The following is an 18,314-nucleotide window of genomic DNA, read 5'->3' on the forward strand; positions in this document are numbered from 1 at the left end:
TTGCTCCCAAACAAGCACTAAATTAATATAATATTTCCTCTCTAACAACTTGAGATCTAGAAGAGGTGGTTCAATACCAAGGTATTACCAATAAAACATGCAACATGTTGAGATAAAGTAAAAAATGGAAAATATAAATATATGAACATAGCTAAAATATTTTTTGGGTCATGTGTACTAAAAAGAACATATGAAAATGGAACATTTTTGCCACAGGCTGGCTGATTATTGTGGTTTCAATAGGATTAATCAAGAATTCTTTCATTCTGAAAATTCAATTCAAAGACCTGGAAGGGTCCCTTTGCCAGGGAAAAAGGAATCATTGCTTACCTAAAATCCTGGAACTCTCTGAAATGCTATAAAACATGATTCGAGAACTGTGCGTTAGCCTGCAAATATCAGTCAATATGCCAAAACTCAAATGTGCAGCAAAAGGAAACATATCATAAGCCATAAAAACTTTCACGTTTTGAGAGTCAACCAGTCGAGAGAAGATAAGAGTATACAGCAGCCTCAACGTGTCAACCTCCATACGAGTTTAAATTTGAAATGAGTTTCCCACTAAACAGATGTAGCAAAAGGCAGGATTAAAACATTGCAAAAGTGTTGAAGACTAAATTTAAATAGATAAATGTGATCTATCTCCAACACCTTAAGCGTTTGATGAGTTGCTTGCTTCAACATGGCATTGAGAGCATGCAGAGCTCTTTTAGTTCAACTTTCGATGCCACTAATTTTTGAAAATTGTACATTCGAGGCCTATGATAAAATGAATTCTATCAGTGCGTCAAGTGGCATGTTGAAGACTAAGCCCATGTCTAGGAGAAGTTTTCAGACATAAAAATGAATTTTTTGACCGTTTGTGTGCCTATGCTATCTTTTTTGAATTCCTGTGACTGAGGCTTATAAAAATATTATCAAAATACCCTTTGGACTATGGTGAGAGTGGGGGTGGGGCTTTTATAGAGGGGTATCATTGTAATATCACATGCATGCATTTATGGTTGTGGCAAAATTTGGAGTCGGCCACAATTTTCATTACAATCAGGCAAGAATTGCTCCCAAACAAGCACTAAATTAATATAATATTTCCTCTCTAACAACTTGAGATCTAGAAGAGGTGGTTCAATACCAAGGTATTACCAATAAAACATGCAACATGTTGAGATAAAGTAAAAAATGGAAAATATAAATATATGAACATAGCTAAAATATTTTTGGGTCATGTGGACTAAAAAGAACATATGAAAATGGAACATTTTTGCCACAGGCTGGCTGATTATTGTGGCTTCAATAGGATTAATCAAGTATTCTTTCATTCTGAAAATTCAATTCAAAGACCTGGAAGGGTCCCTTTGGCAGGGAAAAAGGAATCATTGCTCACCTAAAATCTTGGAACTCTCTGAAATGCTATAAAACGTGATTCGAGAACTGTGCGTTAGCCTGCAAATATCAGTCAATATGCCCAAACTCAAATGTGCAGGAAATATTTTACTTGGAACAAAAGGCATAGTAACTACAAAAAAATAGTTTCTCAAATATGCAAATCTACATTTTAATCAGGTCGTCATCTTCTAAATGTAATGCAGGAATTTTAAAATCTTTTGAAGAACAATTACCATAATACTCGAGTCATATTATCCAAAAAAAAAAAATGACAACTGTACATCAGATCAAAGTGACACGATGCCTGTCTGGGAATTATACTAACTGGGAAAAACCTCTAACGTGCCAATTTCAACCTTGTCTGGATTTTCCCTAGATCTCCAAGAGGAAACAGGTGATGACATCATGACATGGAAATGCATAAATCTATATTTATACACGACTGTGACACTAGTTAGCATTAACTCATCAGTAGAATCCTGACCCTTTTGATCTATAAGTTGAACACCATATGACACTTAGAAGACGGGGAAACATCATAGTACTTACGCAACCACGAGGATTTTATACACATAAAAATGGAAAATACAGCTCCAAGGAAAAAACATGAAGCACCCACAAGTTTACACAAGACAGACATGAGAAGTACGTTAGTTATGTTTCATGGGCTTTATTTGCATATTATTAATGCAGAGAAAAGAAGCAAATGTTGAACAAAAGTTTTAGCTTTTTTTAATTTCTCGATACTAAATAGTCTGTCCATTGCATTTTACCAAACATGCCGTAAAAGTGTAGGACTCGTGCAATGAACAGAAATCTTATGGATGAATTAATATTTGCACCGAGAAACAATGAAATGTCCATCATCAACTTTAAAAATCCACCAAGCATCGGAATTGTCCATTGCGTTTTAAGTGTTCCGTTGTGAGCAAGAAATAAGGGTCCTCACTATGCATCAGGCAAGAACACAGTTTCAATTCAAGCTATACATAAGACATGAGTTGAACTATAATGACTCGTATCCAGAGGGAACCATTATAAAATACAAAACTTTCACATATGGACATTCTAATTAAAAGAATGAACATGCAGCTAAAGTCAGCCATAATTCAGGTGAAGAAAAAATTTCACCCATCAGGAGATATATCTCACTTTTGAATGACAAATCTTGGTAATAGCCTCTATATGGAAGTTTTGCAGCTCTTCAAGAGTATTAATATCCAAACCAGAAACATCATCACCCTGAAAAAGAGGGAAAACCCATTAAAATGTTCACAAAATTTCTGGATGTCAATTTGCTTAGGGACATGCATTGTCGAGGAGTCTCAATTGATCCTACAACAAAAATATATTTGAACCATAAAGCCAAATCAATTCCTTTAAAACAGAGCATCAATAAATGATTTAGCCTTGATATGATCTTTAGCTTTTGGCTTTGTATTCAATCCAACAAAGAAAGTGAAAGAAACACAACCCCTCTCTTTGGGGACAGGAATGCAGAACGGTGACCAAAGGTGCCATTTTCATCAATCATAAACAGTTCAACAGTCCACGTGGAAAAAAGACCTTTGCACTATATGAAAGGAGTGGAGAAAGGGGGTGGGTAACAGGGAGCAAAAGGGAGAGAGATACCATAAACAAGGTGAAAAATCAATTCATATAAGCTTGAGGCTAACTAAAAAAATTTTGAGGCCTTCTCTTCTATATTATCATAATTTGCATTCTTAAATCAGTTCTTATGAAAGATTAACCAAATAATTATGGTAAAGAAAATTTTGTATTAATCTTTGTCACTTACTCTACTCAGCTTAGCATAAATGCAAGTGCTTACCTTTAATCTCAAAACTAAATTGTCAAGCTCTTTACATCTCCTCTCCAAATTAGAGCAAGCTTCTAACTCTTCAAGTGAACTTGCTTCTTCTAGACTTTCACTTGCCCCATTCTCGTAAAACTTTGTTATCAACTGGCCATCAGATGATGAACATCCATCGCTAATTTTTTTCTCCAAAATATTAGAAGCGTTGACCCCCTTAAATGAGGCCTCCTCAATGCTAGTGACAGATTTGCGCATATTTGCAACCAAAACCCACATGTTTGCAAGCTCATTTTCTAAATTCTCTTCACGCCTCTTTGCTTCATCAAGTTTCTTTCGCAGTTCAACTTCTATTTTATCTCTTTCAGACAACGCGTTGACCAAAGAGGCCTCTCTTTGGTATCGTGCATTTCTTTCTTGCTCAAGCTCCTCCATAGACAAACTGTCCTCTGGCTTTCTCACACGTGCATCAGATCGACCACCATTGATTTTAGCTTGCTTCATATTGATTGAACCTGACCTCTGACAGCAATTTGCTTTACAGCGAACCTCTTTCGAAGCCACCTCAGCAGTGAGTTTTGCATTTTGGTATGAAAGCTTTGTAACTTCTTCTGCCAAACTCCGGAGCTCAACCGCTGCTGCTGCTGCAAGCTCTTTTGCATAAGAAGCTTCCTCAGCTAGCTTTTGGCTGTGGATTTCTAGTCCCTCCTTCTCTTCCACAAGTTTTGCCTTCTCTTGCTTCAATGATTCTATCTCCGCAGCCTAAGCAACAGAAGATATGGGTAATAATAATTTAATATTAAGGAAAATAACTCATGAATAGCAAGATGAGGATAGATGTAAGTTGCCATTCCCATAGTTAGACTAGAAAGGCCACTAAGAGCCTAATCAGTGCCTACCTGCAAAAGCTGAGAATTAAAAAATGCATCAGTATTGCAACCTTTGGCCTCCTCAGCGTTGAATATCCTATTTAAGCTCATAGTACTACTTCGTGTATTATCTTCAAGAGATGTTTCTTCACACGACTTAATCTCATCCCTCCCACTTTTCACGATTAAAGATTCTTCAGAGCAGCTTGGAGGTGGTTTCCAATCATTATCAATATTTTGAGGTGCACTTGAACTTTTATCCAATAGCAAGGAATCAATTTCCTGCCTTAGCAGCAAGATGGTTTCTTGCATCTCAGCATTTTCCAATGTCTAGTTGCAAACAAAACTAAGTCAATTAATAAGGTAATAGTAAAAGGAATAAACTAAACCAAAAACTGAATTTACCTTCGCTTGTAGTTGCTCCTGAAGGACCCTGTTATCTGCTGATTTAATCTTTGTCAACCATGACATGAGAAATTTGTCCAAGTTAGTCCATATATTTCCAATTGATGTCAATTTGTTAAACACGGACAACTATAATAGCTTTAGCATACCTCAAGTTCAAAAGTTTTCTCAATCAGTTGAGTAGCTAGCCTAGACAAAGCCTGCAAAACATGGAACATGAAAATATGCCCAGTTAAATTGAAGTTCTTAGTATAAATGATGAAGAAAATTTAAATGAAGCAAGTTAGAACGCAAAAATCAAATGAAGAAATTTGTCCCCACAGCATCAGCAAGTCCCCAAATGAGTCTGGCAGGCATGTGAGGAGATGTACAACATTTTGTATCTCTCTTAGTGTATCATTTTAATCCATTTCACCTCATATATCTCGGCACTGCTTGAAGCATGTGGAGATATCTCCACTGATCCAAGCATACGTTGTTCCAGTGCTTTCATTTGAAGCTTCTTTTCTCTTATTTCATCCTTCAGCTTTAGCATGTTTTCCTAGATCAAATGACCATGACAAAAACAAAAATCACCATCAATCAAATATATGAACTTTGTAAAAAATAATAATAATAATAATAATAATAAATAAATAAATAAATAAATAAATATATATATATATATATATAAATAAAAAATAAGTAGGAGATTTTCCATATACACTTCGAATGTCTATACTCAACTTGACATAGATATTTAGGAGTAAACAAATTGGTATGCATAATTTTCCACTTAATTCTCAACCTAAAACTCAGGCGTACCATCTAAAGCATATATAAACAAGGGCACAGACCTTCTTGCGTTAGCACAAATTGTCAAGACATTTGATCCATCTCAAATCAAGTAATCTCAACTTTATATAGATAACATTGGACAATAAAATCCAGAAGAATATTTTCACAAAATAATGACTTTTTGCAGCATACTCGTGTGGATGTGTAGTCGTAATGAAGTCAGAAAAAAATAACCAACCTGAAGTTGCTGGTCTTCGGGATTCTTCGTTGCTTGTTCTGATAATCTTTTCAGAGAACTAGTGCATAGCGCCAACTCTCCAGCTAACATTTTTATTTGCTCACGCAAAAGATCCATTTGATCAGTGATGGTGGTCCCAGTCTACAAGAAATTTAGATTTTTTTCATTTTAAGCAAAGCTAATAGCTCAAGGCAACATGGCAAAATCGATTATTGGTGAAAATGGTTGGCAGGCTGTTAATGCAGAAAGAAGAAACTTCCTCCAGATGGAAAAACAGGTGTCCCATGTAAGAGCAAGCCGCTTAAGAAAAATATTACTGAAAAATATAGACACGTGATTTCACATCCAATGGATGAGTATATAATCAAATACATGGGTAATAAAAAAATTGTAGAAAAAGGGGCTGTAATTTGTATAAAATAAATTATAGCATACAACCTGAAAGGTTTTTCAAACAAGATAGACAAACTGTTAACCCTCTAGAAAGAACGCTATAAACTTGCTAAAGGAGGGTAAAAGTTAGGAAATATGCTTCCAAGTTTAATATCTAATAATGAATTGTGCTTGGAGTAAACTGCAACTCACTGGTGGGAGACGCCGGCCATTAATGGCTGCACTGAACAAATCACCGGCTTGAGTTCTGTCACGAAGAAAATCAACTCTAGAGGCATCGTCAACTCTTCTACTGATAGATTTCCTCTGTCCATCTTTCATATCGCTAAAAGCAACTCTACTTTGGGACGATTTTGATGAGGATGCAGGCGAACCATTAACAGAGCTCTCATAATCGGCACTTTGTGATGAACTGACAAGATTATCGGGCTTCTGTGCCAAAAAAGTAAGAAATTTTCATTATTGAGACAAAGTAATCATGTTTTCAACATTGTGTTCACTGTCAACATGAATAAAAAGTTTACATAGCAGGCTTGAGGGGTAAAAACATAATCTTACACATCGTACTGATACAAACATTCAACTATGAATAATTTGTCTTGAAATTTCATTTCATAAATTATATGAAAGACATTCATCAAATGCATTTCCCTTTGGATAATAACTATACATGGTTGCTGTTTGGTTTCCTTAATGTTTAGTTCTTAGTTAAGAGAGAGAGTCCATGATTTAAGCAAAAATACACAAAAAAGGAACTAATAAAGACAAAATGGATCAATGGCTGCCATACAAAATTAATAATTGATATTTAATAAATGGAGAAAGATTAATTAACTAGCGTAAATGGTTGAAGAAAGAATTACTTTTGTAACTGTAGTACATATTTATATCTACTAAAGTGGGGTATTCATCCTTGCATCGCATTGCCTTGCCTTTTGCTACAGTGAATGATGTATTAGACATTTACAATGAGAGTTACAACTTAAATATTACTTTTGGGAGGGGTTTACAGGATTGGGAATTGGATGATTATGCATTATTCTTGACCTCCTTGCATGAGGTTCAAATTCGAGTAGGAGAGGGTGATCGTAGTAAGTAGAGATTGGCATGTGATGGTATTTTTTCAGTTTGCTCTTATTTCAAATCCCTTTGGGACATGTGGAGAGTTCATTCCCCTGGAAGATGGTGTGGAAATGTAAATTACCTCTACGAGTGGTATTTTTACTGTGAACGGTAGTGAGGGACATGTTAATGGTGGATAATCTTCAAAGAAAAGGTTTTTATATAATCAAGTGGTGCTATATGTGTAAGAATGATAAGGAGACGATTGACCACTTGCTTATTCATTATGATGGTGTTCTTTGGCCATGGAACAGTATTCTAGCGTCTCAACATATGAATTGTGTGTTGTCTAGGTGTATAGAGGATGTGTTGCAGGTATGAAGGAGAAAACTTCGTGATAAGGACAACAATTTTGTATGGAATTTTATCCTGGGATGCATTGTATAGTGTGTACGAAGAGAAAGGAACAATCACCGTTTTGAAGACCAAACACAAACGACAAAGCAAATCAAAGAACTATTTTATCCGATTTTGTATACCTTGTTTAATACCGCGGCTTCTAATCATATAGCTTTTTTTTTTTTTTTTTTTTAAGGTAATCAAGTATTTTATTAATCAAATCATAATACATAGGAAGTGTATTATCAATAAAAATCCAAAAGAAACGACATAAAATTGGGCAGCCCATCTATATGACTAGTAGCCACTGCATTAAACCAAATGTACAATGTAAAATAAAACAATTCTCTAAGTTGCTCTGTTGTTCTTGTTTGATCGTCAAAACATCGACTGTTCCTTTCTCTCCACACACACCAAACTATGCAACCGGAATAAGCTCCCATGCAAGTCTGCTATCCTTGTCGCGAAATTTTCTCCTCCATGCCCTTAACACGTCTTCCATACGCCTTGGCACTGCCCAATCTATGCGATGCGATGCGAAAATCTCATTCCACAGTAAACTAGCAACATCACAATGGAGGAACAAGTGATCGATCGTCTTCCCATCCCTCCAACACATAAAGCACCACTCTGTAATACAAAAACCCCTTGTCCATAAGTTTTCAGCCATTAGCACCTGTCATCTGAGCACTGTCCATAGTAAAAATGCTACTCGTGGTGGCAATTTACTCTTCCACACCGCCTTCCAAGGGAAAGAGCTGTTCTCAGCTCCCAATAAAGATTTAAAGAAAGTGCCGACTGAAAACATGCCATCCCGTGCCAACCTCCACCTACTGCAATCACCATCTCCTGCCCTGATTTGTACCTCATATAAAGATATCAAAAACAGCGCGTAGTCGTCTAACTCTCAATCCTGCAAACCCCGTGCAAAAGCAATGTTCCAGCTAATACTCCCATTATGAATATCTAAGACATCAATCACCATGGCAGACGGCAACAATGCAATACGATACAAGGAAGGAAATTTCAATCTTAGTGGTTGATCTCTACACCAACAATCATCCCAAAAATTGATAGTATTACCATTCCCCACTATAAACGTCAATTTATCCCGAAAATCACTCCACCCTTGCCGAATATACCGCCACAGACTCACCCCATAAGAGTCTCGACTCTCGACTGAACACCATTTCCCCTCCATAACACCATATTTTGCTTCTATAATTTCTCTCCAAAAACTCCCCCTTTCTGTTCCAAATCGCCACAATCAATTACTCAACAAAGTTTTATTAAACAGTATGAGACTCCTCAATCCGAGACCACCCAACCTCATAGGAGAACATACGATGCCCCAGTTAACCAAATGTAATTTCCTCTCCTGCCCTAATCCTCCCCAAAGAAAATCCCTTTAGATCCTCTCCAATTTTTGTCACTGCAATAGGAATAGGAAACGACGACATGAAGTAGGGCGTCCTTTAACGAAAGCATTCTGAAACTTGGACACCATTTTCCCCAGCACCTCCTTCAATCTATTTGCCAAAATCTTCGCAATAATCTTGTAAACTCCGCTCACAAGGCTAATAGGACGAAAGTCTTTAATATCCATCGCTCCCAGTTTCTTTGGAATCAGCACAATAAATGTAATATTGGCACTTCTCAAGAACCTTCCACATTGAAAGAAATAAGTAAAGACTTTGACAATGTCTGATCGCACCATTTCCCAACAAGTCTTATAGAATGAGAACGAAAATCCGTTCGGTCCTAGCGCCTTATCATCATTCATGCTGAATCCTCAAAAGGCCTCTCTAACCAGCTGGTATCCTCCTCAGATATAGAAGAAAACTCAAGCCCTTCCAATTCTGGCCTCCAGTCAAACTACTCCGATACTTTTGATAGAAGCTTACCATCTAGGTGTCGATCTCCTGTGGATCCTCAAAGGTAACGCCATCTACCTTCAACATATTAATAGAATTGTTACTCCTATTGGAGTTCGCGACCCTATGGAAAAAGCGGGTGCATTTGCCCCCCTCTTTCAACAACTTGATCCTAGATTTCTGACGCCAAGTGGTCTCCTCCATCTCCACCAGCCTCTCCAATTCTTCCCTTAATTCTCCTCGTCTCACTCTCCCTTCCCCTGCCAGTCCTCTACTTTCCTCCCTCCTATCCAACTCCTCAATGACCGATAAGCATTGATTTTTGCGATGGTTAACATCTCCCACCACCTCCTCATTCCACCTCTTTAAATCTCTTTTCAACGCCTTCAATTTGCAATCTAAAACATAACTGGGAAATCCCTTGAAGTCATAAGACGTCCACCAAGTCCGTACTCGTTCCCCAAAACCATCTACTTTGAGCCACATCTTCTCAAACCTAAAAGGTTTTTTTTCCCAACACGCCTTACATTCCCAGAAAACGATATAGGGAAATGATCAGAATACAGTCTCTCCATTATCCTCTGAATGACCTCTGGATACTTAGCCTCCCATGCTCCACATACCAAAAATCAATCTATTAGGGATAGGATAGGTTGATCCCGACTAGAAGACCAAGTAAAGTCTCCCCCAATCATAGGCAGGTCCACCAACGCGTTCTCCCTGATAAAATCTGAAAAGTCCTCCATAGCCTTTGTTAATCTCCCCCTACTAGACCTCTCAGTAGGAAAACGGATCACATTAAAATCTCTCCCGATACACGTTGGAAGGTTCTACCAAGCCATCATACCAGCCAATTCAACCCAGAGTCCACTTCTATGCTCATCTACATTAGGCCCATAGACTCCTACGAACATCCACCGGAAGCTATCCTTAATATTTCTAAATGAGTTTGATAGAGAAAACAGACCTTCGCTAACCTCCTCCATATCAAAGACTCTGGTGTCCCACATCAGTATACCTCCCGAGGTCCCAAATGACCCTACAAACTGATACCCCACATGCTGTCCCCCCCATAGGCTACTCACAATATCCCTCGATACATCCTCCACCTTTGTTTCTTGTAAACATACAAGGTCAGCCCTCCATTTCCTCAATAGATTTCGAACTCCTAACATTTTCCCTGGTTCGTTAAGCCCACGTACGTTCCAACTAATTATTTTCGGAATCATCTTAAAACTCCATCATCCCTCCCCATCACGCCTCTACTCGACTCGCCGCCCTTAATATCATAGTTAATTGAGCATTCAAGCCGCTTAAGCTCACGATCACTCTTACTTCTCGTCTTACCTCCTGGAGCCCCCATCCCTTGTCCCCTGCTAGCCTCCAAATCCTCGAACAATTGTAAGAGCCTATCTTCATACCCATTACAGGACACTCCTACAATCTTGCTAAAATCCAGAATTCTTTGAAGAACCCAATTAGAAGGTAGTGGTCTGACGTCAAGTGCACTAGCTTTCGTTATCTCATCAGCATAAATAGGATCGTAGTAGTGTCCCTCCTCTTCCTCCACCTGTCCAGCAACATTATCTGTGTTTCACTTCTCAGCGCCACCCATCCACACCACCAACGCATTATCATTCTCTAGACCCCATTCATTCGAAGACTTAGTGCATCACCTACCGTAGGTGTTTACTGCCTTAGTGGCCGAGCCTGTTTTCCCATGCTGATCTTCAAGTGCCGGCCCTGAGTGTTCACCCAGTTCAAGTCCATCCTCTTGCACATCATCTGGCAATGATCCTTTTACAAGTGGAATCGTGTCTAATGACCCCACGATCGTAGAGCAAATAACTTTGTTCGCTTCCAAAACTTCCGAGGCAATATTCATAATGCCCTGTTCTCCTACTTCTGTCCGAGGTTCTGTCCCTCGATATGCCTCGATCCTTGGCTCCACTCCACCCCTTTACGATCCTTCCATCTCGTCTCGATTCTCATCTCCAGAAGAAATGTCCACATCAGACCCCGTCTGGGACTCACTATAAGGATTGCCTAATTTCTTATTGAATCTTTCTTGTTTAAATTGATAATACACTCCTGTGTATTCACTTTTGATTAATAAAATTACCTGATTATCTATCAAAAAAAATATCTACCAACCACATGTCAATTAACAACTTCCTTAAGTACATCCCTCCCAATTTAATTTAGAATTAATAATGCATAACACAATACAGAAGGTGTGATTCAATAATGTCAATCTTCTATAACCAACAACATATAATTACTGCAAAAAAATCTTGAATTCAAATAAACTGAAGTTCATTCAATAAGTATTTGGTTGTTCAAAGGAAAAGAGCATTTAAGAGACACGAGTTTACATTTCAGACTAGGATTATAATTCACACATTTAACATTATTTTGGAAAATAAAGCACATTTTCAATAGATAACCAAGAAATTAGAGCATGAGAATGGCCAATATGGGGCAATAAAATATGCATTGTACCAATAAGGAAAATAGTCCAACGGCAAGCTCATAGACTAGAAGAAAAAGTAGTTCTATAAGCATAAACAATTTCAAATGAAGCATCTTGATATCATGTAAATTACATGACCATAGGTGTAGAATCTGGCATGTTTTGAGCATAAACAATCTTATCTGGACTCAACAAGGATGATTTTAGGACAATGGATGACCGGCGTAGGATCAATGTATCACATTTGCATAATCAGATTGGCAATGCAGCATTTGTTGTGAAAATGTAAATAGTTCACATAAGAATATAGAAAATAATCTTAATGGACACAAAATTTAATTCTAAAAGAAATCTTGCTTTGCGGCACGTCAAAGAGAGACACAAAACCAGGTCACTATCCTTGGTAAGAGCTAAATTTCTCCAAGAGAATGCTGGAAAAGTGACCAATGAGAAAGGTATGTCAATGTCACACAACTTCGGGTTTGCCACATGGATGCTTATGGCTTGACGGCATTTGTAGAGAACAGCCAATAGTAGCTAATTAGCCTAATTATACTTGCTTAAAACGCTTAATGAACATCAAAAAATGAAATCAGGTCCATCATGGAAATGGTCCTAGTCATGTCAAATTTCCACGCGCAGAAAAATCACTTTATGGTTAAGAGGTGATGTGATGAACTATTAGAATAGAATTTTGAAAGTAGAGTTTGATTTAAAATATGTTTGTTTATGTTAGTTCTAATATTGCAATAATGTTTATAGTTTATTGAAAGTTTGTTTGATTTTAATTTCTTAGATTATTCACTCTATGAATAGAGGGCTTATTCATTGTAATAGATACTTGATTATATGAGTAAAGCTGTTCCCTGTGCCCTAAATTCTCTTCTTTGATATCTTTTCTATTTCATCATCTTGTTCTTTATCAAATTAGGACACTCCAGCGTCATGTGATCTCGCAAAAACATAACATACTGCATCTACTAAATAACATCACATATTCCTGGTCTTTTTCAAAAATTAAATATGAATTGTGCAGCAAGACAATGTGAGAGACAAAAAAAGAAAATATATTGAATTATTTACTTTTACTTTGAACCAGCCAAGCATCCCTCTCCTGCTGTTCCTTTTGTAATCTTTGACTAACTCATCTAGATTTGTGACATCGCCCCTTCCATCCATTGAAATTTCAGAATCGATACTTCCAGCATCATCATCAATCATGTACTCTCGTTTTCTATCTGGCAAGTAGGCTAGCTGCATGAACAGTGACTTTAAAAATAAGACATGAATACAATTGGAACTTTCATGAGGTATGGTTGGACATCTATCCCTGAAAGTTATTATTATAATCTATTGTCAGATAAAACATTAATCCTCCTGGTATCTGGAGAAGAGAAAAAATGCTATCCTTTAACCTCATCTTCCCCAAATGAATGCCTCCTCCAATGGCCAGGCTTTTGACGGATGGTTGGTTGTATCGTATTTTTGGTAGAAACCAAAATCAGCTTAGTTAATTTCTGAATCCTTCCCATTAAAGCTGCTTTGGCTTGTTCTTCCTCCTCCAGTCTCGATTGCAACTTAACCTGCCCTGCTTCCAACTGCAACAAATAAGGCATATTAGAAAATCCAATTATCTAGCAATATTTTACTAATTTGGTGCACAGAAACCGTGCCTGGGAGAAAATATAGCCATTTTTTGATTCCCATTATTTCCAAAATACATCTTTCTCTTCTTTTCAATCATACATTCTTCAATAAAATAATATTACACGCAAATCCAAAACTTTTCCTTATTTTTTAACCACATATTCTCCATTAAACTACTATTCCGAAATGCATTCTTAGATTATAATAGGGCTCAAACATGTTCTTAGTATTTTTCCAACACCTCCAGTCTCCCCATCCCACCCCCATGCACTTCATCTTTCCTGAAGAAGTAGAAGGATAATACATTGACGAAGTTTCGCAACGAAACATGCAACTAGAACTAGCAAAGGAAATATGTTGATAATTACTAGGGCAGAGGACATATTAAATTCATCAAGACTGTTAGACGAAACAGATTGCTAATGAACTAATTAACTAGCAGATTATTCGGTCATTTAGATATACAATTGATGGAGATAGAAATAGAATAAAATTTTAAAAGTGAGTTTGAACTAAAATATATTTATTTAGATTAGTTCTAATATTGCGATAATGTTTATAGTTTATTAGAAGTTTGTTTGATTTTAACTTCTTAGATTATTTGCTCTATAAATAGAAGGTTTATTCATCATAATAGAAATCCTTGATTATTTATAATAATTGATATTTCTTTGCCCTCAACACTTTTCTTCTTGGACCCCTTTCTTTTCATCTTCTCGTTCTTGTCAACATAATACGCTGCATCAATTTGACATCAGAGCATCTTCTCAAATCCACAAATCCACCAACCGTTCCCATCCAATTCATATACATAAACCGCCACCTTCTACCATCCATCCAAGCCCTACACACCTTCATGCACAAAAAACCTTATAACATCACAAAAACAAGAAAATTTTGTCGCAACAGTCCCCTTCTTTGTTTAGTATATTTCCCCTCAATTCTTCTCTTTTTGGACACTTCTTTGTTCATCTTCTTGTTCTTGTCAACTTAATACGCTTCTTCGTCAACAACTAGTTTCAACATTATAACTAGTCTTGAGCCAGTTTTATGTCTTAACCATTTTAATATGGCCATCTACCACGACTGAAATTATTAGTTATGGGAATTTATGAAGTTAGTAATCTCCACCAAAGTTAATGAATAATATTAAAAAAATCAGAGATACGTTCCTCTTTCAGCTAGAATGTTTATGTCAGATTGTCATAATTTGAGCCTTTTCATGTCAAAGCCAGTATCAGTAGAAGAAGGGTCACCATAATAATCATAAACAATTAGTCCATTAATCTTCTTTCTCAATGCAAACTATGATACAACTGGAAAACGTAGACGTTCATTTCAGAACATTCTCTGAAAGAGCAAACCTGAAGTTTCAGATTAACTAGATCTTCTTGCTGTGGAGCCATCACATTTTGGTTTTCCATCATGCCACGCTTTAATTGCTGAAGTTCTTCTCTTAAATTAGATATTTCCTTCTGGTACTTTTTGATGAGAGACTTCTCATCGATAATCTGTACAGAGCAATCAAGGAAACATTATAGGTGTGACCTCTGACAAAAATTCATCAGCTTGAAAAATTTGACATGTATAATAACCATCGAAACAAATCTCACCTTATTTTGCGAGGCCTTGATTTCCACATGCTTACTACGATGAGCAAACTTAAGTGTGTTGTGTGTTTCTTCAGTATTGCTAGAGGCAGGTGTAACTGTGCAAATAAGCTACAAAAAGATTCAAAGAACAGTCAAGTTTCAGTAAGAAGGAAAATTAAATATTAAATACTTATAAAGTACATTAATATCGAATTCAAAGATTTCAAACTCACAGCTAAGTGCTTAATGGAAATTGAAGCTGCAGATAATAAATTAATTAACAAATACAAATGCACTAAAACTTACAGAAACCCGACCATGGCCACTAAGAGATGACTGCAACAGACGGGTCAGCTTTGAATCTCGATATGGTATATGAGCAGACTTTCCATCTGTTAGTTTAGATATCACCTGGATAAACAGAGTACATGAGGAAGAAAATCATCACTCATATTAAATGCCACGTAAGCCAATTACACAGGAAATATCCATTAGAATTTAATTATTCTCTATAGCTTCCAGGTCACATAAGTCTTCTTTGATGTGCTACGTTAGAGATGATCAAGGTTGTTTATGGTTATTTTAAGCAGGATGCTCCAACATATTTAGCTTCAGCACCAAAAAAAAGGGCAATTTAACTTGTGAGTGACAAAGAGGATTAAACAAACATAACATTCAGATTTGACCAACAAGAGGAACAAAAACGACACCAGAGGAAGCAAATGATTCATCATGTAACTAAGTAGAAATGAGAACAAAAATTAGAAAAATTAATCAGACAGAAACATACTTACAGTGCCAAGAGATAGTAAGCTTTTATTTATGTATGAACCTTCTTTTCTCCTCAACCCAGTGGTCTCTGTTTTAGAACTTTCAGATCCTGCCAAGTCAATTAAATGCTATAAAAGAAAGTTAGTAAAATATGCCCAAATTGCCAGTCATACGAAAAGAAACTGGGAAATTGAGTAGAAATGTGCCTGATACAGAATGCTGGTAAAAAGGAAAGAAGAATGGAAGAAGAAATGGGAACTTTGACCAAAAAGAAGTACTAATTGTCCTCGAATTACTTGTTTTATTAAAAACGGTTAAGAGAAAATTAAAAATGACAATGGCAATACAAAATAATATGCCCAAATTGCCAGTCATACGAAAAGAAACTGGGAAATTGAGTAGAAATGTGCCTGATACAGAATGCTGGTAAAAAGGAAAAAAGAATGGAAGAAGAAATGGGAACTTTGACCGAAAAGAAGTACTAATTGTCCTCGAATTACTTGTTTTATTAAAAACGGTTAAGAGAAAATTAAAAATGACAATGGCAATACAAAAGATTCAAGAATGACATTGACAATAGTAACACTTAAACAAAACATACTAGTTGGGACAGTGTCACTTCTTCTCCATGATTTTCACCACTTCGGCTGCTTTCAATAGTCTGCAAAATAAAATAAAAATAAGACCCTCTTAGAGCAAAGGACCAAACAGAATTTATCTGTATTTCACATCATTTGTCAGTTAATAGAAGGTAAAAAATTATCAACATCTTGTACTAATACCACTTGCCAGAGAAGGCATGTCTAGTAATGCAACTTGGTTCATCCTACTATAGCTAAAGACAATAGCAATAAACAGGAGCAAAGCATGTTACATGTTAGTTTATCTGGAATTCAACGATATCTGATATCTCATTAAGGAAAAAAAAAAAAAAAAGTTATCTCGAGAACAGAAAATGGCACGGCCATAAAACTAAAGCCACTATTTTGTAGAAATGTAGATAGTCCTCATTGCACAAAACCATCTGAAGCATTCCTCATTCAATTTTCAAGTTCTCCTCAGCTTGAATAGCATTCGTGCATCGGTTCAAAGATCCAAGAAATTGTAGACCTGCTTAAGTCCTTTTAAAAACATCATCCCTTTTGCCATAACTAATCCTCCATGTCATCAAGTAATTCCTTGCACTTTATATCATTCTTCATGTCTGATGGAAAATAAAATTGCATCCATCTAATTCTAAGTATGCACTACCAAGAGGACAATCCAGATTACACATTTTTGACAAAATAACTGCATGTTATCATTACCAAAGAAAGAACACAACTTGTGAACAAGAACGCGTGGTATCTTACCAAGGTAAATATAGTGTGGCTCCGACTGCTGAGCAAATTGAAGTTATTAGAACCCACATGCCTATGCTCTGCATCAAAAGTTAGACAGATTATTTATCCAGAGAGAAAATAACACAAAAAATAAAAATAAAATCATTTAAGTATTTAAAACAGAAGAATGCTGTGAATTGCTATTGATGCCGAAAATAGACACAACAAATGGCCAAGCCAGTAATGACAAAATATCATTTCTAAATAACGAAAAATGTTTTTAAGTACAAGTTCATGTACCTTCACCGGAAGCTATCAGTGAAAGAGCATGAGCAGGTGAAAGAACCACCTCTTCTTTGATTCCCTCCACATATGTACCCTGCCAAGTTACAACATTGTATTCCAAAATTACAGATTGTTTATAATTATTGACACGTCTAGTTGACTTCACAATGAAGTTCTGTTTTTGCACAGCATAGTGAGAATGGGAGAGATATGGACATGCATACACATGCATGAGACAGTAACAACAAATAAATTTGGGAAGAAAGTGCAAATATCAGTCAGAAGTTATTAATTAAATATGGCAGCTACTTCGTCAATCCTAAAGGAGGACTAGATCCCTCCCTCAACACCCCCCACCACGAAAAATAAAAATAAAAAACATGGCATATTTGGAACTCAATCACAAAGGAATAGAAAAATGCTACTGAACAATTTTAATGGGATTTTTAAATGAGATCAAATGATTCACCAATTTAGAACATTTTGACATCAACCAAATTCCAAAGATAAGTTACATAGTGATGCAGTTGCAAATATCAGTCAGAAGTTATTAATTAAATATGGCAGCTACTTCGTCAATCCTAAAGGAGGACTAGATCCCTCCCTCAACACCCCCCACCACGAAAAATAAAAATAAAAAACATGGCATATTTGGAACTCAATCACAAAGGAATAGAAAAATGCTACTGAACAATTTTAATGGGATTTTTAAATGAGATCAAATGATTCACCAATTTAGAACATTTTGACATCAACCAAATTCCAAAGATAAGTTACATAGTGATGCAGTACCAATAAGATGATTAATAGAAAAAGACGACAGATTCAGAAAGAATAGGGAATTAAGGGGGGAAGAAGAAGAATTTAACAGAAAAAGGAGAGGGATGCGCCATAAGCCACCAAAATAATTATTCATTCATCAACTAAAAATTACAAAGCAAAGTATGTTTAAATAGTAAAGCAAACCCTAACGAGATTGGGCCCGAGCCCATACAAATCCAATTTAAT

The 18,314-nt window shown here is 36.4% G+C and overlaps 1 protein-coding gene across 2 annotated transcripts; it reads right to left on the reverse strand.

Annotated features, from left to right (window-relative positions):
* On the reverse strand, positions 1-17,553 carry LOC111385588 (kinesin-like protein KIN-7E, chloroplastic). Of its 2 annotated transcripts, none has more exons than XM_023009996.1 (19): positions 17,322-17,553; positions 17,052-17,119; positions 16,301-16,360; positions 15,723-15,827; positions 15,235-15,339; positions 14,950-15,057; positions 14,701-14,847; positions 13,105-13,287; positions 12,773-12,943; positions 6,074-6,310; positions 5,489-5,629; positions 4,889-5,014; positions 4,623-4,673; positions 4,474-4,521; positions 4,099-4,398; positions 3,218-3,961; positions 2,539-2,628; positions 1,385-1,443; positions 1-389 (listed from the first exon to the last, which is right to left on the reverse strand). In XM_023009996.1, the coding sequence occupies exons 1-18, from the start codon at positions 17,536-17,538 to the stop codon at positions 1,411-1,413; spliced, it is 2,934 nt and encodes a 977-aa protein (XP_022865764.1). In that variant the 5' UTR covers positions 17,539-17,553; the 3' UTR covers positions 1-389; positions 1,385-1,410. The 2 variants fall into 2 exon arrangements, with proteins under 2 accessions (XP_022865764.1, XP_022865763.1); XM_023009995.1 differs by having other exon boundaries at positions 6,074-6,313.
* Positions 17,554-18,314: the final 761 nt, after the last annotated feature.

Source organism: Olea europaea, unplaced genomic scaffold, assembly GCF_002742605.1.
Source record: "Olea europaea var. sylvestris unplaced genomic scaffold, O_europaea_v1 scaffold3215, whole genome shotgun sequence".
NCBI classification, from domain to species: Eukaryota; Viridiplantae; Streptophyta; class Magnoliopsida; order Lamiales; family Oleaceae; genus Olea; species Olea europaea.